Here is a 22,628-nt window from a genome sequence, read left to right on the forward strand (position 1 = left end):
TGTAAATATTATGCCCACCCATGTACCACACAGATCACCTCAAACACATCTTAATGTTACTGTGAGTGGCCAGTGCCCCCATGCTTACCCTACAGTGTAACACTAGGACGTGTTTTGGATAATCTTGGAGCCAGTTCTCCATTGCTGTGCACACTTTAAAGATTTGATCCAAACTGGGAGCTAAGAGATCCAGCCAGCCTGTGTTGAAAATCTGACAGGAAACCGAACTGGTGCGTCACATAAACACAGAACTGAAACCTTGAAGCCAAATATATTTGAGTGTTTAATTACCTTGTGGGTGATTTTTGTAAGAACATCGTGCTTCTGAGAAAGGTTAATGACCTGTATTAGAACAGAAAAGTGAATGTTTAGAAATTACAGTCATATTCAATAATTCAGAATAAGCACTCAGATGAGGGCCATTTGTTCGATGTAAAAATAAGTTCTATTTTGGTTTTTAAAAATAATTCTAATTTTAAATGTCATGTTTTTAGTACCTGTAAGTGGAAAACATTTATGTTAATTATGATGCTAAATAACATAATTTAAATTATGTTAACAATGACAATTATTAATATAATTAAAATTATGTTAACTATGGCAATTATTAACATAATTATTATAATCGGATTAAACTTATTAGTTCTATTAATTTATGTTTAATCAAGTAAGAGGTATATTTAAAGGATTTCTTATTTCTACAGATCCTCTTTTAATCATGCCCTTGTACCATCAGTGGAATTAAATTGTCTTTTTATAAACTGTTGATTTTTCCCAATTAATTGAAATTAATTGGTGGATTAATTGTTTTTCCTCATAAAAAGTAATATTTAAAAAATCTTTTAGTGTGGTCAGGGTTAATGTTAATGGTTATTGTCCTTAAAAAGACCTTCAAAGTAGTTATTTGGATTTATACATGAGTAAAAAGGATAATGAAAAAAACAGCTGTTTAAAAACAATATTTTCTCACCATATAGTTGTGCCCATGCTTAGACTCTAGCATAGGGATAATCTTCCTCAGATTCTTCAGGTAGAGATCCTCTGGACATGTAGAAGGGCTGATGATGCTGATGATGCACTCTGTGATGTATGTCAGATCAATTTGTCGTAGTTCTTCCATGACAGCTTTTAGTTACATTGGCCTCTGAAAACATTCAGGAAGTGATGCAGGACATATGTAAAAAGAAAGTTATTAAAAATTTGTGGAAGTGAGATTTTTAAGCTGTGAACGCAGCATTTATCAAGATTTTGTCACGAGTTCATTGACCACATGAGCCACATTGGGATTCCACTCAACAAATTTCTGATTTCATCAGTTTTATGCACTCCTTTTTTGAACATGTTGCTTCACAAAGTAGGGTCATGACCAAGCACATGCTTATTTACATTAAACTCTCACCGACATTGAGACTTGGGAAAAAAACAAACGAGAGTTCATGAACTTAGTACTCAGCAGTTTATAAATTTAAAACAATTAACAGACAAAGAAAATAAATTTGGACTTAAAAAATCTACTTTATTTTCTTTAACAGCAACAAAATTTCTGTAGAAACCATAGATTTTGTGTCTAATTCTACTCAGTGAATCAGTTGTCCTTTTCACCTTTTTAGGAAAACTGTTTTACAGCGTTTACTTTTCCATCTTGCTATAGCTAATTTCATCTATTTTGTTCTTGACATGAATAGAACAGAAGAAAACCTGTAAAATCACTAAGCAATGCTGCTATTTACTAATAATTTAAATTGATCTCAAACTGAAACTGAGAAAAATGGCAAACGGAAATGTAATATCTGAGAGCAGGACATTTTGACAAATTGATCTGACATACATATATGATCAGAAATCAAGAATGACAAAATTGATGTATTCTCATCTGTACAATTTTAGTGTTTCTGTGCTTGTATATTTAAATTTTATATAGTGGAAATGACTATTAATCCACTCTGAAATGATCAACACATGCACTCTGACAATGTTTAACAGAAGGGTCTTCAATTTGGTTTCAATTTTTTATTTCTTAATATATCAAGTATTATTTTCAAATTGTTTTAACCGAATTAAAAGGCACTCTAAGGTGTGCAATTTCCTCCCTCACTCCTGAGTAACCCATCCACTGGGCTACATGTCAGTATTTGGATGAAAAAATAAATTCTGGTTTGGGAGTGAGACTGACACAGAGCTGGGCTGCAAGAAAAACACAAAGAGCCGTGATTAAACTCGTGTTCACTCAAGCTTTGTGACCACAGCAGAGTAAACTGTGATGCAGCCCTTTTCACCAGCTGCACATAATAATAACCTCCCGCTCTGTTTTATCGTAAGAATTAAAACTGCACAATGGGAAAATGTTCAAGTCATGTCTATAAAACATGTCAAACAAAATTCACATTTTCAGAAAGATTTTTGAGAAATTCCTCCTAATTTAGGGGGGATTAAAAATTCAAATGAAGTGAATTCACATTCAGAAACATGGTTATGACAAAATAACAGCAATACAAAAACCAATACATATGAAATAGCCTATTAAGTAGTTTAAAGAGGACACAAAAAAGAGAAACATGATTTCATAAATGACTAAAAGAACATAATCAAAACAGTCTCTGTTTTGAACTATTTGGGGGAATTTCCACCCTTATAGTGCTTCTCCTCTCAAATATGTGGCTTTAAATTCGAATTCTTTGTGTGAAAAACATGACTCTTCAGTCCTGGCCTGTTTCTTTACTTCCCACTTTCTAGAGAAAGAAGGGATGCAGTAGTGCAGTAGCACTAACAGGGCTGGGCAAACAATCTTAATGAGTGACTTCTTTGCAATGATGTATTTCTGGGCTGTTTTTCCAACATTTTTTACTGCTGCACATCTAAATTTGTCAGTGCTCCGCCTGAGAAACCAAAACAAGAAGTGTATGTCTCAACCACGCTCATGCTACCCTGAAAAGTCCTTGAGTACTAAGTGGGCCACATATAATTACAGTTTCTATTTCCCATTTTTATAGAATGGAATTCCCAAGTGGATCACCCACCTTTGTTTATTTTATGTTTGACTTATGATCTTATAGGAGAACACCATTGCTTTGTTGGATGCAGAGTTTGATCGTTACCTAAAAAGGAGATCATTTGAAACTGAAAGTACATTTAAAAAAAAAAACTGAAATGAAATTAACAGCAGCATCTCATGACTGCAAATTCTCATTCTGTTTTATTCAAATGCTTTTTCTTTCATCAAGCACTTTTTAAAGGTTTCCAAATTAACTTCCGGTTTTCATAAGAGCTCAAAATAGAATTCATTTTAGAAATTATATTAGCATCAAGGTTATGTTATGTTAATCAGCTGAATTATAGCACTCCTACTGGCAGGGATTTCACTCCTTCCAAGTCCTTTAATACAGAGCCAGAGATTAAACAGCATCTTAATCCCACAGCAAAGACATCTGTGTATACTCTCTGCCTTAATGTTCCAGTGAATAAATCTTTGCATTTACAGTAGAACCATTCTTCAGTGAGATTTGCCAGTCATCACATGCTCTCACCTTCAGTGGCCGTTTACATGGAGGGGAAAGACAAACTTCATGGAACAATGAGCAGGTCAACACTAGTTCAAACTTTTCTATAACCTGTCAGAAAACGACAAAAAAAGGCTTACCTTTGCTGGAACAAACAATGTGTTATATTCACAGCACAGCACTGCAAGATGAGTGAAAGTCTGAGTGAATGGTCTTAAAAAGAGACGAGGTGGAGACTTGACAGAAGGTGGGAGGAGGAAGGAAGAGGAAAAAGGGCTTGATAAAGTATACTGTGACAGCTCTGCTTGCACTTTGCCCTCTGTTGGACTGCAATGTGACAGCAGTTCACTCACGTCTGCATGGACACCCATAACAATCCAGCAACCCTCTCTGAAAACAAACAGGGGCTGATTAAACAGTTTTATCTCTGTGTTGTCTGGAGTGACAGATGATGACATTAAAATTTAAAAACGACACTCAGCCAACTTTTGATTATCTTAGAGTGAAAGAGGACCTGTCAAACTAACCATGTCTTTTATGGTGTTATGATTTGTGAAAACATATTTTAATCATCAGTGTCATGATGTTTTGGAAATTATAGTTGGAAAAAAATTGCATTGACTATGTGAATGTGTGTCAAACTTTATTTACAGACAAATTTCAAAACAAAATAATTTGCAAACGATTCAGGAAATCACACAATGAAACCAGTTTGTCATATTAAATGGCTACTAACATGTTTTAATAACAATTATATGTTTTATAAACTCCAATGACTGTTACAACAACAACAAAAAATAATAATCATAATCATAGTTTAAAAATACTTCAAAATGTTAAAACTTTGTTAAATATATATGTAAATTAAAAACAATAATACAAACAATAAAATCGTATACAATTTTATTGTATAAGTTACAATACCTACATTAAGTGTACGTAGGAAAGGAAAAAGGAAAATTACAGTGATAATTTTTCAGTAAAACAATACTTCTTTCACTTATCAGCACTGCTAGTATATCTCTGATTAATCAACATTTATTCCACTAGATGGCGTTAAAATATGATTTAAAGGCGACTTCCTACAGATAAGGACAAGAGACTTAATAAACGAGACTGTGAATTAAAGAGTTTGAATAGTGTTTCTGTCGAATTTCTTTTTTCTTCATATAACTTTATATATTATTATTATTATTATTTGACAAACCTCTGTAACTTCAAGCTATGGTACCATCACTGTTTTATTTCAGTTGCAGAAATCATTAATTTAGTGGAAAGTCCAGTACAGTTGGTGTTATGATTTTATGCAAAAAAAAAAAAAATTAAAATATGGTTGCTGCAGTTGTCAGTAACCATAATATGTTTCCAACATAAAGAGATGTACAATTATTTGAGTCTTTAACATAATTTTGACTTTATGATATACTGTGAAATATAAGAGGCCGACATATTTCATAATTACATTTCGTTTGAATGCCAAGCGCAATTTCTTAACAAGTTGGGCATCTTGGTACTTTCACTAAATTATAATAAACACTATGAGGTACTTCCCACAGTGTACGGGGTCATGTGCCTATATGTGTGTGAAATTCCCGAACCTTACGGTCGTACTTGAAGGCATCATAATTCATATCCAATGAGACCCCGCCCTGTCCACGCTCAGCCGCTGACCGTCAATCTCCCGGGTTCTATCAGTAACTGCTGCTTCTTTTCGTCGCCGTAGCTCTAATGTCAAACAGCTAGAGGCCAGTTTTCCTCTCCGCTCCAGTCCGTTAGCTCCGGTTGGAGAGCTAACGGCCGCCTGATGAAATGGGATGATGTAGCAGGATAACTCTCTGGAACAACTACGCAGTACCTTAGCATGCTAAGCTAACGCAAAGCCAGTAAGTAGACCGAGCCAGCTGCTGGAAGCTAACTCGCCCTAGCATTCACCTGCGGGCTGTTCCTCTGCCACTGACGTGGTTTGCTAACAGAATGGAAAGTGGGAAGGACAACGACTCTGGAACGCTTTCGGCTTCACCAGCACTACAGGGGACACTAGAGTATGGCGGGGACATCGTAAAGCCGAGCGGATTATCTTCTCTCCCCCCTGGAAAGAGACCCTCCATCGTGGAGGATGAGGGTGGGGGCGCCGAGGCAAAACTCTATGGGAAGGGACTTGCAGCCACCTCCCTTCTCCAGATTGCGATAAGAAACGGGATCTACCAGAACCAAGTTGCCAACGCTACGGGAAAAGGTAGCAACATTCCCGTCGTGAAAGCCGCCAACATGTACAGCTTGACGTCGGTGAACAGCAGCACTTCGGTAAACTCGCTGCTGAACAGGCGGCGACACCGACACAAGAGGAATTTGTCTCTGGGGGCTCCGCCTGGAGCGTCCTCAGTCGAGGCACCCAACCCCGCTCCCTCAGCCTCTCCACTGAGCACCCTCAGCCTGGACAGGAAGACTTTCCTCCGGCAGAAGCAGTCGAAGCAGCTCCAGGCCTCTGACAAGTCATGGGTGAGATCGGACCTCCGGCGAGGCTGTATCCACGTCCACGACTGGCTCACGCCCTCCATTCCGCGCCCAGTGCTCTGCACCGTGGACACCACAGCGAAAGAGGTGGCCATTAAGCTGGAGGGAAGTAAATCTGGGGCTGTCCTGAGAATAAACTGCAAACCCGCTGCTGTATCTTCTGACCCAAATGATCTTTGTAAAGATAGTAATGGACATATGGACACTGTGGATGTGAAAACTCCTAAATTGGAGGAGAACGAAAACGCAAAAAATTGCCCTGACTCTAAAATACCCTCAAATTTTTTTATTGATGACAAAACTGACAGTAACTCTTCATCTGAGATCTGCTTGAATGATATTGGCATTGATTTGAGCCAGAGCGCTGTAGACTGTTTTGGGGCATACTCTGGTTCAGATATGGAGAGCAGCACCTGTGAGGACTTCAGTCCAGGTGGCCCCAGGAGCACAGAGCACCAAGACTCCTTCAGCGAGGGTGTGGGTGTCGATTCCTCAGTGCCGAGTCCCAGCTGCGACAGTGCTACAGAGGGACCTGACCCATTTGAGAGCTCCTCAGATGAGCTGGAGCTCACCTCCTCCCCAACACACTCGACGGACAATTCTGCAGCAGACCAGCTGCCCTCAGAAGCCCATAAGGATGATGATACTAAAAGTGACACTGTAGATACCCCCGAATTAATCAAAGCTCCCTCCAAATGCTCCAGCAGCTCTCTGACTCGGCCTCTCACCAGCCAGCCATCTGTCAGGCCTGACCAGGAGATCCCTGGGAGCGGCGGAGACTGGCCCGAGCCCCTCTGTACCTGTCCAACCCCGACCCTCTTCATCCAGCTTCATGGGGGAGTCGTGCGGCGGCTGGGGGATGATGAACGGCCTCTGCAGATCCTCAACGAGTACCTCACCAATCTGGGGTTCGAAGACCAGTGGAGGGTGCAGGAGGAGGGGATGAATCCTGAAGTTGGCTGCCTTATACGCTTCTACTTAGGTAAGAAATGTTTTGTGTATCACAGAAACGGGTTGATTGCAAATCTGTTGCAGGAACTGAAGTACCGATTCGATGTTTGCATGTTAAGCAGCGAGAGACCCAAGCTGTTGCAGACCACTTCAGCAGTGCTTGGTTTGTCTCCACTCAGTCATTGTTTATCCATTCTCAGTGTACTGTGAGTACCGTCTTTGTGTTTGGTCATTGAAACTGTGAAATGAGTGTATTGTCCTGCCTGCACAATGCCCAGTGTTGTGCCTTTAAAGCAGCTCCAGCCCCTCTAGCTGCTGCCCAGTAAGATGACACATAAGAAAGTAACAGGTGTCGTCCCTCAGTGCGCTGAAGACTGATGTTCGGTCTTTACACGGCAGGCTTCTCTTCCTAAAGCCCCTCTGTTGTTTTTGTTATTGATAACAAACCTGTTTTGCAGATTATCCTGGTAAGAGGATAGAAAAACATCCATGATCTCCTTTGGGATTAGCACAACTGGATACTGTTTTTTTGACCTTGTTTTCTACACCATCAACAAAGAACAGGGAGCTACATAATCAGGAGCTGAATGCTTGGTTGCAACTAATATTGTCATGTTTTCAACACAGAGGTGTTCAATAAATAAAGCAGGATGCACTGTTTTGTCCTGAGAAAATATCTTCCCTTTTACTGTAAATATGGCAATTTTCTGAGATGAAGAGCATTAAAATGCAGTTATCAAAATAATAGTTGGGAATTTAAAAACATGTAAATATTATGTTGACAGCTAAAGTTATTTTATAAGAGGATTTTTTTACATTGTGTTCATATTAAATTAGGGACAGTTGCTTTGGTGAATAATTGGATACAAAATTATTTTTTTTTATTTTATGTTAGATTTAGTAAATATTTTTACTGTTAGAAATAGAATAGAAATCATGTTTATATATGCATTCTATTTCATATATGCATTTAAAGAAACTCCATTCATGTCCAGTGTAAGCATCTACTGCCACGAAACTCTGACCTTCTGGATAAATATTACATTCACTTCAAAAACGCAAATTCATAACACTTGAAATGTATTAGCTGACAAATATTGCACTTTAAACACTTGCTTGCAATACGATTATTGTACACAGTAATATGACTACCACTTTATATTTGCAATATATTGTCCAATCATACATCTGGCTGTCATGAACATCTTGAATTACTGAAGTGCCTGTGTCACAGTCCATTCATTTCAGGTCCTTAAACAGACCTCCCTGTTTAGTTGGAAAAAATTCAAAACACAGCTACAGTTTGACCCTTAGTGCTGTTTGGTGCCTAAAAATCCCAGCTGAGATGTTGCTTTGATGTACTCCCACAAAATCTTGTTTTTTTTTTTGTTTTTCTTTTTTTTAAGTGAAGACATACAGAACCTAGACAGAGGACCCCCACTTATTCGTGGTTCAGTATTTGCTGACTCTTATGTAGAAAGTAACTTCTAATTGTTTGCATAAAATTTACTGTTTTACAGAATTTTTCTTAAAGCATAGCTAAAAAATTTGATAGAAAATGCACCTTAGGAAGGTCTGACATAGACATAATGCTACTTAACACTTTTTTTTGGTTGCTGTATGTAAAGCAGCCAATCCAGGTGCACCATTCATTTGGCTTGATACTGATTGGCTGTACACCCAAGAATTAAGACAAGAAAGATCGTGGATGTTAGCTTTTGTGTTAGTCCCAACATGGTTTCCACTGTGGTGGTGTTTGAATTATTAAGATAGGCAGATATAAGCATTTTTAGAGGGGGTCTCAAGCATTAGTTCAGCTATACTGGGGGTCCTCTGTTTTGGTTTCATCAGTGATTTAGACAACTATCAGACTTTGAAGCCAGCTTCTCGCAACAGTCTGGGACATCTGCGGCAACCTGAATTACAGTTGTGTTGGTGGAACCGTACAGATAAAGCAGTTGTGCATTGAGGCAACTGGGAGAGGTTGATATGTGTGACTGACATGATAAACAGCTAAGAGATGTCAGGTGACAATAATTCACTGGCATTCATCCATCCTTCTGAGTAATTTATGCCTCTTTTGTTTTTGGGAAGAACCAGTAAGTAAAGTTCTTTGGAAGATTATAATCTTTATGTACTGTTAGTAAGTGTGGTTTGACTCACTCTGGGATGTTCATTTCTGGCAAAGGAATTTTGACACGGCATAAATTCCACCAGCAAAGTGCCATGTGCACACATCTCTTTCTGTCATAGCAACTCACAGAGTGCTGACAGTAAGAGAAAATGACCTTAGGGGAACTCAGATTTCACCTCCTCAGTGTTTCGGATCTCTCTGAGACAGCTGGAGGCGAGGGCTCCTCCTCCATCCAGAGGACGCTGCTATAATCCACAAGGTTGAAGATTGATTCCTCAATCGTTCTGAACTCGAAATTCAACGCTATCTGGAGGCAAAGTTGTTGCTGGCTATTCTGTCGCAAAAGGGAAGAAGGTTGTTGGATACTTGGTGGAATTGGAATAAAGGTTCAGTTGAAGAATTAGCAATTGCTTGATGAGAGGCAGAATTTCCTCTAAGCAGAGAAATAGAAGGAAGGAAAGGGCATGTAACAACAAAACATATCATGTGTACACCGCCCAGAGAAGGGTGGATCCACGCAAAACATAATTCACTGTATTGTTCAAATAGAAACAGGAACCTCAAATGTTCATCTGAAAGAAAGAAGATACTTTTAACCTCATTATGCTTTGAAATATGCAGCAGAAGCACATCTTTTGGGTTTTCTGGACTCAACTGTCAGGCTTCATCTATTTAAAGCAAATTGTTTCAAAAGTTGTCTTGCATCAGCAGAGTTTAGAGTGTTTTCTGTTCCTGTGTGTACCCACCCTGCAACACTGATGGCCAACAATATGTTTTATTATTAAGTCTTCAACTAGTCAAGTGAAACGGTGAATGTGTGTCCTTAGTAGATTTCTGAACATTAATTAAAATTCAAAAAAGTCTTTCTTTTAGGTGGAAAGCAAGATTTTATTTTAAAAATGCTCCAAATAAATCATGTATACCCTGTGAGATTGGAACAAACATAACAATCTTTTAATTAATTTTTACAACAATGTTTTATGACAAAGCAAGTTGTTTGATTGTGTGTCATAGGCAGTGTTCCCTGAATGGACTTGTTAATCAGACAAAGATCTTGCTTTTGGCTCAATATGTTTTTTCCAAAGCTTTTTTATGTAGCTTCTTTAATTTTCTTTATGTCCTCATTCATGATCTAAATCCTTATGTGTGTCTAAAAAGAAGGGGGAGAGATATTTTCATTGTGTGTAAATATATCTTCATATTTAGCTTTACCTAATTTGTTGCTCAATGGGCAAAAGTTTGTTGACACATAAACTCGTGTTTACTGGCTTTCTGCCTCTTACTCAGCACCCTGAAATACTCACGCTTCACACGATTTTCACTAAAGAAAAGGAAGTGCAGCTCATTGAGCGGGGTCCTTGTTGCTGCCCTCCCTCTGTGTGTCTCTGTCGCTGGACGGAGCAGCCAAGAGAACGGAGGTTCTTCTGTTGTAAGACGTTGCGTAACAAGCTAATCTAATTTCAGGCCTCTTTGTGGTTCAGGCCCTTCATGGGTCTCACTTTCTCTTGTTCCCTGGTGGATTTGATCTGACAGTTTTAGTAGAGGTTACATAGTGGATGTGAGTGCAGAGAAATTTGAACACGCAGGCTTAAATGGACTGCAGGAACTGTTGCTAGCCTCAAAGTTTTTTGCACTCTGGTTTTGTGTTTGTGAATGCTTAAAAACCCAGCAAATCTCATCTGAGTGACTGCTCACTGTGGCAGCCTATTGAGCTTTAGTTCTCTTACATAACAACTCTCCTTTTCTGAAAGAGACACCCACAGAGAGGGAGATAATTCACAACATCCCAAAGAACTAAAAAATATAAATAAATAAAAGCTCTCAACTGCTGGTAAGTCTGATCATTAATGATCCTGTTCAGTGTCATTTAACCCTCCTGTCTCTGTCCTAACAGGTAAGCCTCGCAGCGTGGGAGGTTCTGAGCGCGTGCAGCTCTCTGGGGTGTTCAACGTGCGGAAAGGGAAGCTGGCACTGCCGGTGAACCGCTGGTCAAAGCGTCAGGTCACATTGAGTGGAACCTGCCTCATAGTGTCATCAGTGAAACATGCCCACACGGGCAAGATGCACATCCTGCCCCTCATCGGAGGAAAGGTCAGATGTTTTCTGCTGATTTTTAGTCAGGAACATCTAAACTGTCACAGGAGTGTAAGGGTGTTTTCACACCTGGTAGTCTAGTAGTCTCAGTTCAATTGGGGACCAAAGCTGCAACATTTGTTACATTTTCAGCTGTTGTGCTTTGCTTTCGCACTGCACTGTGCCAAATAAAATAAACTTTTTGAAAAGCCTGTTACTCCTCTTCACCTGTGGTGGTGCTATACAAAAAATGGAAATGACATGACGCTCAGAATCTTCAGAAGAAGATTCAGAGTGCAACCTTGAATGCATCTACATTTGCATTCCAGTGGAATAAACAGGGCTGGTGTGATTCCACCCTTTGTTTACTTAGATTTGGGTAGGTGCTTTTTACCCACTTTCCCTTTTAGTTTGTAAATATAATTCATCTTTTGTTTTTTTTAGTGAGATGTTTGGGGCATTACATATTTTTCCTTCTAAAGTTAGAATTTTTTTCTAATCGTTCAAGTTCTTAAGTAACAGCTCTGCATATTTTGTCAGCAAATATTGTTTCTTCGGACTTTTGTTGCCTTTAAGCATCAACATAGCTTGTGTACATAAACAACCCTGGTTCATCCCTCGATCAGGTGGAGAGTTGCGTTTCTTGTAGACGGTGGGAACTAAAATGCCTCCTTTGTTTCAGGTGGAAGAAGTGAAGAGGCACAGCCACTGTCTGGCATTCAGCTCTGCCGGTCCCCAGAATCAGATCTACTACGTCAGCTATGATTCGTACACCGAGCACCTGCGCTGGCACAGGATGGCCTCTAATGTACAAACTCCAAAAATTGAACTTCTTCACAATTTGAAACCTCAACTTTTGTCAAACTTCTTTCATAATGTTTCGGGATCATCTTAAAGCAACAATTTTCTGTTCTCTGCTCACGAAAACCTCTTTAATTTTTAAAGATTGGTCTTTCAGATGGATGTCACAAGCTTCTCTCCTGGCCTTTAAGTCGCGTTTCTCGTGCCGTCTCTACCCAGATCGCCTCTCAGAGGGTGAACTCTGTGGACCTGTCGTGCTGCAGCCTGGAGGAATTGCCCGCTCAGCTGTTCTATAGCCAGGACCTAACACACCTCAACCTCAAGAACAACTTCATGTCCCTGCATAAAGGTGTTCCTGCTCTCACCAGGTGAGACTGTTCAGCTCACTCACAATACACTTTGAAACTGTTTGCAGTTATCAGTTTTTTGGGGTTTTTTTTGGGGGGGGGAAGATATGCCACATGCCTGAAAGAGGAAGCAGTTATGCTGAAATTACAGATGATGCTCTTGTGGTTCTGAATGAGCTGCAGTGGAGATGACAGACAGACACGACATCATGTGACCTCTTGGGACTGGGGGCATCTATTCAAAAATTCTGAATTAGTTACTGATGTTCAGCTCCTGTGAGGTTTAGGAGTCCTTTTGCCGTTTAACCATTCAAAACCTAGATCTTCAGTTTTTCCATGAAAAATCCTACTTTTGGAGAAATTACATAACACTTGATAAAACTGAACCTGGCACTCTTGAAAAATTCCCTCTTCAAACCACAAAAGCGAACAAGTTGATTGTTCGCTTTTGGTCAGAATAGAAACTGAAACTTGGAACAGAAAGTGTAAATGTAATGTAAGAAACGTCCCCAGTCTGTTCTAAATAATATAGCGTTTTCAGACGTTGTCATCTACCATGTGAGTGCTGAAAGCAGCGTGTCGGTTGGATTCCATCAAAGATGTTCTTCCTCAGATGAGCTTCGGGGCTCATCTTACAGTTTGTGTACACAGCTGTCGATTTGGTGGGAGACGCTGACTACTTGTTTTGAATAAAAACAACTCAGCCGAAGACATTTTTACAGCTCTATACGCGTTTGTGTTCCCAGAATTTTTCACATAGAGGAGACGAGCCACAGTATATCTGTTAATAGCTTGCAGTATCAGAATTTTGGTAAAACATTGCTGGAAGCAGATATTTTCCAATCAGTGTTCAAATTTTACCTCTCTTTATTATAACTTAATGTTGAACGAGCTCCACACTGAAAGCTGATGGAAATTCACATGTACACTAGTATTGTTTCTCGATAAAAACAAACTTCCCACAAAGGGTTTTCCACCAGTTACTTTTTTTTTTTTAATTGTGGATTGCCAGCAACTTTCCACTTTGACTGTCTTCCAGCCTCAGTCTGACCATAAATCTGGATCAGTTTAGGCCTGTAAGGGAGGCACAACTTGCATGGAATAAAAGAACCAACACAAGAATAAACCGAAAGAAATGAGGCAATTTCTATCGAAATACTTGAATAGATATGGATATATAATGAAAAAATATTTGAGACAATTAGAAATTCTAAATATTTTTCAATCTGATTTTTTGAGCCAATCAGGTTTAAACTAAAATACACGGTGAATTTGTTTATCAAAGAGATTTAATGAAATTATAACTATTAAATTAGATACAAAAAGTTTTTACCTAATTTAGAAGAAGGTCAGAGTTCTATTATAGCAAAGATAAATATCTGTAAAATTCTGTGTCTGTTTTTCCCTCCCTGTTTCACTCGTCTGTCTCTTTTGCTCTCTAGGTTCTGTAAACTGAGAAGCCTGAGTCTGTCAAATAACGCTCTGTCTGAATTTCCTCTGGCCCTCTGCGACATCACTTCGCTCTCAGAGCTCAACCTGTCTGGAAACCGTCTCTCCTGTCTGCCTGCAGAAGTTGCGACCATGAACAAGTAAGTGAGGGCCGCAGTGAGCATTGAAGCACCGTTTTGCACATGCGCAGAATGCCTCCTCACTGACCTGCATGCGGCTGACAGAGACTTTGATGCTGAGGCATCAGTCCAGAATAATCCCTCTGTGCATTAGTCGAGGATTTGGCTGAAAACCAAACATGTGTCCTGACAGTGCAGAGATTCCAGCTTAAGTGCAGAGTCATGCTGATTCTATCGCTGCATCAGGAATTTAACCAACTGGATCTCTAGTGACCCGTTTGTCAGACATTGTAGATTTTCTCAGAAAAGTTAATGTTTAACAACACACCAAGGTCTGGACGGCAGACCATGAAAGCACCACGACTGTCACAGTGGAGTTTGTTTTATTGCAAGTAGTTTTAAATGTTAAAGTCTGAGATTTTAATAAGTCAATATGTGATATAATAAATAATCTTTAAAAAAAATTGTCTGCACAAACACACTTGCATGAGTGGTACAAACATGGTGTTACATCACAAATGTGAAAACAAAACACTGATGGGGAACAATCAGTGTTGCTGACCGTTCTGATCAACTATCACTCTGCCAGAATGCAAAATTCAGAACGTTTCTTCTGTCAGGGAATGCACCACACTTTACACCAAGTTTAGGTTAACCACACTCTTTGGTGTGGAAGTTGTTACTGAGTGAAGGAGATGCTGTTAGATTATGGCACAGCTGCTCTTTTAGTACTTTTGGGTCACTGGGTCCAGTTACATCCATGATGGAACATGATGCTTTATGCCAGATTAAGAAATATATGAAGACTTTCTGCAGTCTCATTTAAAGAATGAGTCTAATGCCTCTGCTCCTTTAGTGTAAAACATGGCCAATTACAGAAAGACTTCCTTATAATTACGCTAGATTACTTTAATTATGAAATAAACATTTATAATCAACAGTAGATCAGACCTTTTCCCTTTATTACATTGAATACAATCATTTTTATTTTCATGGATCTTGTAGGAAAAAAATAATTTGACGTGCAGCTGGGTGACATAATTCTCACCGCCACCGATGGGCTGTTCGACAACATGCCCGATTATATGATCCTCCAAGAGCTAAAAAAACTGAAGAACTCAATCTATGTGAGAATTTAATAAAATGCAATCTGAATTTTAATTAAAAACCTTAATTTGGAAAACTTTGTTTTTTAATTTCCTGTGAGGCACAGGGAGTAACTGTTCTGTAACTAGACCCTGTTTTGGAGAAGTTTTATTTTGGAAATCTTTTAAAGATTATGTTTTCAATTCGTCCAAAACTAATATGCTCTCAGATTTTAATGTGCAAAGACTTGGAACTGATGGTTAGATTTATCAGTGCTGCAATTAATCAACTTTTGCTTCCATCTTGGTGAATCAGGCTGAAGTGAAATATTATGTCAGCCATATTTGTTCGAAGCTCATCATTAGTATATCTTTGGATTTGATAGGAAAACGAATGCTGGCTGTTTTGATATGGGTCTTCGGTGCTCTCTGTTAACCTTTACCTCTCCTCCTCTGGCCAGCTTGCAGACTCTCCTCCTGGACGGGAACATTATAAGCTCACTGCCTGCAGAGCTGGGCTCTCTGGAGAGCCTCATCTACCTCGGCTTGTCCTTTAACTATTTCAGCAGTATCCCTCCTTTCCTGGAGAAGCTCCGAGGCTTGGAAAAGCTCTGCCTGGCAGGGAACCGGCTGTCTGTCCTGGACATGGCTGGGCTGCAGTGGCTGCACACTCGATATGTAGATCTCAGGTAAAAAGATCAATCACCTTCTAAAACAGTCTTTGGAAGATAAGGAATCCTGACTTAACATGTAAAAGACAATATGAGAGAAAGACTTACTCATTTCTTAATAATTACATTTTATGATGCCAGAAATCCTGTCAATTAGCTCTTTCATGGTTTCCAAAGTACTGCACAGTTTTGTAATAAAATGCAATCTGAATTTTAATTAAAAGCCTTAATTTAGAAAACGTTTCCAGTTGAAATCAGATACTTCACAGACCTAATGAAAAAGTCACACTTTTTTCCCACTACCTGAAGTCATTTTTCTTCTTTTCGATGAAGACTCAGAGTTCATACAGTTTATGAACCCTGAGTCATAAAGTCATTGATATACCCTTTGAAATATATATTTATACCCTTGGGTATAAATTGATATATCCTTAAAAAAGATCTAATTGAACAGTATAATTTCTTCTCCCTGTGGCTGTAATTCAGACTGAACAGGCTTGACAAAGTGACGGTGGCTGATTGGGAGCAGCTGCAGCACATCATCCAGTTGGACGTGCGGGACGCCGGCCTACAGGAGCTGGACGTTAGCTGCTTAGGGAAGCTGGAGCTGCTGCGCTGTGACAGAAACTCTCTCTCCCTCCTCAGAGTCAGCGGCCACGCCCTCAAGAGCTTGCACGCCAGCCATAATGGTACTGACACTTTTATCACTATGAGACCTAAACTGACGAGGCCTGACACATCGCCCTCACACACTGCTGTGCCTGTGTTTACAGAGCTGATGCAGCTTGAGGTGCAGCCCGTGCCAGAGAATCTGACAGTTCTGGATCTTTGCAGGTAGGGAAAATGTCGGCACCTCGTTTTCTTATTCACAGTGTGTGAAAGCTGCGCACTGACTGGGTTTGTTTTCCTAAAGGAACAAGCTGGGAGGTGTCCCAGACTGGCTGTGTCAGAGCAGCAGACTGGAGGTGTTGGACATTAACCATAACTGCATCACCGAGCTGCCCGTATGGTGAGCAGCACGAAAACACACCACACACAGCCACCGAAGAAGATCTAATGAACCAAAAATGATGAAAGGTTGAGTTAAAGATTCCTAAAACCGTAGTGGTTTCTGGAAAACTTTCAGATTTCGATTCAAAAAACCAAATGACCTCTTTGTGGAAACTAGTTGTTTTTTTTTTTCTCTTTAATCCACTCAGGATTAAAATTATGCATCCAGACTGAAATGGAAACATAAATCCTCTCTAATGTTTGGTTAAATGTCTCTCAGTTGGAACTTGCACATTCAGCACACTTTGTAGCAATGGACGAGCTTCTGGTATTTTTCTGGCTAAACATTTGACCAAACTTTATGGCTGAACTGGTTGAGTTGGTTTTAAGGCAAACCAATAAACCAGTTTGCGCTTGTTTTTTTTTTTAAAGACGTTTCCCTGTTGGTGTCCAACGTTCAACCCTCTAGAAACTGATTCGAACCACAGTTAAGGAATTTAACACTCTTTTTGACTTTTCCTTATCTACACAGTATAAAATATACATAATAAATTCAAGTTTACCTTCTTGTCAAAAATCAGCACAGTTACACCTTTGTTCTGTCCTAGAAAAAGAATAACTAATCTGTAAGTAAAGTCCCAGATTAAAATGACGTTAATGTGTACAAGCGGATACAAAAAGACAAGATTGCAGAAAATAAAAAGATTAGGTTCACTTATGTATACTGATATATTAGTTATAAATACAATCAAATAAAACTCCAGTATCATATTTATATTTTCCTTAATATGGAACTGCATCTTTTTCTGTTCCATCTGGTCGAGCCCATTAGAAACTCTGCAATGTCTCTGCTGTAGACCAATTTGAACAAGCCATTATGTTTGACTTTGTTTTGAAATGTTACCTTCTCTATTTTCATTTAATCATAGTGCAACATCATTGCTTGTTTATATTCTATGTAGCCAGCCTGAGCCTCTACCACACCACTAAACAACTGAAGAACAAACTCTTAACTTTCTGCTTTCTCTGGAGAAACAGTTTTACAGTTTGTCTGTTTGGCCACAATCTACATGATTCATTTCAGTTTCCATATAGACACGGAAACATGAATCTGGATCCAGCTGTGTTGAACATGTTTCTGTTCTCTGCTGGTCCCTCTTGAGTGTTTAAACTCATTGAACTTTAGCAACAAACTGGAGTTCCACTCACAGCTTTACAGTCCACAGCCTGACCCGACTGTGTTTGTGTGACAGGCTGCTCTCTAGTGGGAGTCTGAGGAAGCTGCTGGCAGGCTGGAATGACGTATGCATGCTCCCTGATAGGCTGGAGAGTTCCCAGCTGGAGGTCCTGGATCTCCAGCACAACCACCTGACGGAGCTCCCCCACAGCCTGTTCATCAAAGCCCAGAGGTGGCTCTCTTCTCCTCACATTTCTCTGGCTTTTTTTATTGTTTTGTTCAATTTTTCAAGTGTAGTAATTACTCTGTGTTCTGGATTTCATCCTAGCTTGCGCTACCTGAATGCATCGGCCAATAAGCTGGACGATCTGCCTGCAGCCAGCTTGTCAGATGATTCCTGCAGCAGCCTGGAGGAGCTGTATGTGACCAATAACAGCCTGACAGACAAATGCATCCCTCTGCTGACGGGACACGGCCGCCTCAGGGTGTTGCACCTCGCTTACAACCAGCTTCAAACCTTCACTGCCAGGTACAACGCAATAAACATGTCTCTGTAAATATATCAAATTATTCTTTTAGAGTTTCAGCACGTCAATTATCATGTCAGGCACAGTAGAGCATTTTCTCCTCTTTCTGCAGTAAACTGGCTCGGCTGGAGCTGCTGGAGGAGCTGGACCTGAGCGGCAACCGACTGAGAGCCGTTCCCACCACCATCCTGAGCTGCCGGCGGCTGCACACGCTGTCCGCCCACTCCAACTGCATCAATACCTTCCCAGAGGTGCTGCAGCTGCCCGAAATTAAGGTTCGTCAGAGGAATCCCAGCATCAATCTAGAGTGCTTCAAAAATGCTGAAAATATTCATTTTTATATCCATAAAATAACTATCATTTAGAAACCAAATTTAAGGAAATTTAAATAGTGAATGCTTTTGTTTTCAAACATTTTTTATGTTCCACTTATTCACATTAGCTAAAGCTTTTGGGTGAAATTACAGCAGCTGACTGTTGTAGTTAGGCTGTTGTTCATGTCCTTAAACATCCAAACAAAGGCAAAAATTTAAAATCGGAGAATCTAATAAGAATCACGTTCATGTTGAGCTCTCGCCATGCCATTCTCAGTGCGTCGATCTGAGCTGCAACGAGCTGACAGAGGTCACACTGCCTGAGGTTCTTCCCCCAAAACTCCTGGAGCTCGACCTCACCGGAAACCCTCGACTCAACCTCGACCACAAGAGCCTGGAACTCCTCAAGTATGGACAGAAAATCTTCAGCAGAAACCTTCAGACACAGGACTGTCTTTAAAAAATGTTTTTTTTTTCTTCTTGCAGCAACATACGCTGTTTCCGGGTGGATCCGTCTCCGTCTGCTTCTGCCGCAAGCGAAAGCCACGGCGTCCCTGCAGTGTGGAGTCACGGCTTTACAGAGGCTTCCGGAGTCAAAAACAAGTCAGTTTTTAATTCCTGGCTCTATTTTACACTCGTTTGTTTAGAATGTCTAGAATTAGAAGTGTTTCCTGGCTTTTATCTCTGTTGATGAACTGTTGTCGTCCTCAGACTGTGTGTGGCCGCTCTGGCCCAGGACACCTTCTGTGGGATGCGAGAAGCTCTGTATGGCGTCTTTGATGGAGACAAGAACGTCGAGGTGCCTTACCTGCTGCAGTGCACTATGGGAGATGTTCTGGCCGAAGAGCTGCACCGGGGGCCAAAGCAGGAAGACTACATGACCAATACCTTTCTCACCATGCAGCGGTAAACCTCACCGGACTCCTCATTAAGGAAGAAAGCAGCTGGCTGTTGTTGACACTGCTTTTTTTTGTGGCGTCTGCAGGAAGCTGGGCACGGCCGGTCAGAAGATGGGCGGCTCGGCAGCATTATGTCACATCAGACACGACCCGGTGGCGCCTGGCGAGCCAGGCAGCTGCTTCACCCTGAAAGCGGCCAACGTGGGCCGCTGCCAAGCCGTACTGTGCCGAGGAGGGAGAGCGCTGCTGCTGTCCAAAGTCCACACCGTCCGAGAGGAGACCGAGTACAAGAGGGTCCGGCAGCACAACGCCATCATCACAGAGGTAACGTCGAAAACATCCATGGTTTGGTTGAAATCAAAGGTGGTTCATAGTTTTTCCAAATCTAAAAGTGATGTAAATCTGTATGGATGCTGAGTGAGATTAAATTAGCTCAACTCCATCGTTTTGCTTCCATTCAAATAATTTTTCTTCCATTGCTCAAACATTGAGTCCTTATTTAATATTTTAAACATAGTTTACAATAATAACTATTCTTATTACGTGTGATCAGACGCTGTGTTTTTATCATGTCTGTTTTCGTCTCTGCAGGATAACAAGGTCAGTGGTGTGACCGACTCTACCAGGATGATGGGATACTCTTTCCTCAGTCCCTCTGTGACGCCCCGCCCACACTTCTCCATGGTGACGCTCACTCCTCAGGATGAGTTCTTCCTCCTGGGCAGCCGAGGACTGTGGGACTTGTTGTCTCCCAACGAGGCGATCGAGGCGGTGCGGAACGTTCCAGACGCTCTCACTGCGGCTAAGAAGCTGGTGACGCTGGCCCAGAGCTATGGCTGCTCTGACAGCCTCAGCGCTGTCGTCGTCCAGCTCAACATCACAGAGGACTGCTGCTGCTTCTGCGAGCCGCCCCCTCCTCCGCCCAGCCCTGGGCCCGCCGCCCAGCCTGCTCTGAATCCCTTCGCCTCCGGCAGCGACGGGAGTATTCCATTGCCGCCCACCTCCTCAGGGACCGTGAGCGAGTTGAGCAGCGAGTTTAGCACTTCTGAGATGAGCAGCGAAGTGGGTTCCACAGCGTCCTCAGAGGAGCCACCGGCACCGCCCACGGAGATTCTGAGCTCCCATCTGAACGCTCAAGGCCGGATCGGTGCGCGCCGACCTGCTGCTGGGGGCGGCGGCTTCCAGAGGCAGTTCTCCGGAGCGCTGTCGGACAACGGGCTGGACAGTGAGGACGAGGAGCCCATCGCCGGCGTGTTCTCCAACGGCAGCCGGGTGGAGGTGGAGGCAGATGTCCACTGCCTGCTCCGGCACGGCTCCACTCACTCCAACACCACAAGCACATACAAACCCGTTGTCTCTGGTAACGAACTCTTAACTCCCAACCTCACATCCCCGTCTCCCTCACCCATCCCGCCGCCCTCCCCGAACCAGGAGGCCCGCTCAGCCACGCTGGGCCGCCGGGCGCGGGCCAACGGTTCAGTCGCCTGCCAGGGCCGCAGCCAGGATCTGATTGAGGAGGCCGCAGACGCCCCCATCAGGAAGCAGGGGGGCTACTTCAATGCCCCCGCCCAGCCTGACCCAGACGACCAGCTGATCATCCCACCGGAGCTGGAGGAGGAGGTCCGGCAGATCATCCAGCAGCAGCAGGAGCAGATGCAGACACACACCTATCAGAGACCTGCAGACTATTTTGTCACACCGCTCTGACTGCTGCTGTCCGAATCATCATCATCACCACCATCATCATCACTCAGCATCACTGAGGGAGGAGTCTTTGATTTTGCGGACTCAGAATTCAATTTGGGCCAGAAACTCTTTTTGAGGTTTCCTGACCCACTTTATTTTGTACTGTTAACAAACCGTGAAACACGATGCAATTTTTGTAACTTTATGTTGATTTAAATCTTCACATGTAAATGATTATTACCATATCTATGATATGAAGAAGCACTTTTTGTTGTAGTAGCTTTTCAGATCAGTTCTACATTAAACGGTACTTTAAGAACTGGACCAGCATTCGGGTTGCAGCTCATGGCCTTACAGGTGTCGGAGTTAGGAACTGTTTAACTAACTCCTAGGAGTTTAATACTTTATTTAGTCACTGAGGCTTAACTAATATTCTCTGAGAGAAAAGATGATTATTCCTGAAGGCTGGTGACGTTCCAGGTCCGTGTTCTGTAGGTGGCGCTGCAACATTTCTAGTTACTAACAGCTCAGAGCAGCGGTACAGCAAGCAGCACAACAAGAGACCTACTTTTGCTAAACAATAAAGTTTTCAGATAACTGCAGCATGTTTACGTTGTGCATTCTTTCTCTGAAGTTTTTAGTTTCAACAATGGCCTGCAGAATTTCACAAGAACCAGCAACACTTTTCCTTATTTATTCACGTTACAAATACTAAATCACAGTTGTTGCATAGTTGTAAAGCAAAAATAGGATATAGTTGAGATTTTTTGCAAAAGAAAAATCTTAAGTGCAGCAACCCTTTTGCATGCCGCCACCTTTTGTTGCTATTTATAGCATCTATTGGTTTCCACATCTTCCCAGTAGATGTTGGTTTTCCTGCACAAACATTTTGCAAGCCAAAAAGTCCAGTTCTGTCCCTTTCTGACCAGACACTTCTTCCACAGGTTTGGTGTTCTCCATGTTGTGGCAAAAATGTCAACAGGACAAACGGACGCTTTTAAATAATTTCTTTGTGACTGCACACACCTAAAAACCATTTCTAAAAGCTAATCTCAATAAGGTGACATGGTTGACCCATGTTCTTGTGGCAATTTTCAGATATTTATTTGTAGATTTCCATCCACTTCATTATTAGGGACTGATTTGAGTTGGTCTGACATGTTAAATATAAAGTTTGTATCATAAGAAAATGTTACGTTTAAGACGTCTGAGTACTTCTGCAAGGCACAATATCTGGCCTTTCCTCTGCTGTAACAATTGCTGCTCTGTTTTCTAAAAATCCTCTGAAGTGGGAGTTTGTTTTGTTTGTAATCAAGCCTTTGAACAGTCGCTTCACTGTCCTGTTTGTGGTAGTCATGACGCCCCCTACAGGACCAAGGATTGCAGCAAACATC

General features: G+C 41.3%; 2 protein-coding genes across 2 annotated transcripts in view; one reads left to right on the forward strand and one right to left on the reverse strand.

Annotated features, from left to right (window-relative positions):
* si:ch211-191a24.3 (tensin-3) overlaps positions 1–3,776 on the reverse strand; it is a 41,807-nt gene extending 38,031 nt beyond the window's left edge. The window contains exons 1-4 of the mRNA XM_055055875.1: positions 3,638–3,776; positions 971–1,144; positions 292–342; positions 89–211 (exon numbers count right to left, since the gene is read on the reverse strand). Coding sequence (XP_054911850.1) covers positions 89–211; positions 292–342; positions 971–1,120 — 324 coding nt within the window. The 5' untranslated portion in view covers positions 1,121–1,144; positions 3,638–3,776. The remainder of the gene's footprint in view (positions 1–88; positions 212–291; positions 343–970; positions 1,145–3,637) is intronic.
* Positions 3,777–5,147: 1,371 nt separating this feature from the next.
* Positions 5,148–21,836, forward strand: LOC129371436 (PH domain leucine-rich repeat-containing protein phosphatase 1-like). The gene is made up of 17 exons (XM_055048027.1): positions 5,148–6,993; positions 10,991–11,187; positions 11,852–11,977; positions 12,190–12,338; positions 13,760–13,906; positions 15,432–15,659; positions 16,128–16,330; positions 16,415–16,475; positions 16,555–16,650; positions 17,885–18,040; positions 18,137–18,337; positions 18,448–18,610; positions 18,927–19,057; positions 19,136–19,252; positions 19,361–19,555; positions 19,635–19,872; positions 20,140–21,836. Exons 1-17 carry the CDS (start codon positions 5,472–5,474, stop codon positions 21,253–21,255), a joined length of 5,046 nt encoding a protein of 1,681 aa, XP_054904002.1. The 5' UTR covers positions 5,148–5,471; the 3' UTR covers positions 21,256–21,836.
* Positions 21,837–22,628: the final 792 nt, after the last annotated feature.

This window comes from Poeciliopsis prolifica, unplaced genomic scaffold (genome assembly GCF_027474105.1).
Source record: "Poeciliopsis prolifica strain line A6 unplaced genomic scaffold, Auburn_PproV2 SCAFFOLD002, whole genome shotgun sequence".
Lineage (NCBI taxonomy): Eukaryota > Metazoa > Chordata > Actinopteri > Cyprinodontiformes > Poeciliidae > Poeciliopsis > Poeciliopsis prolifica.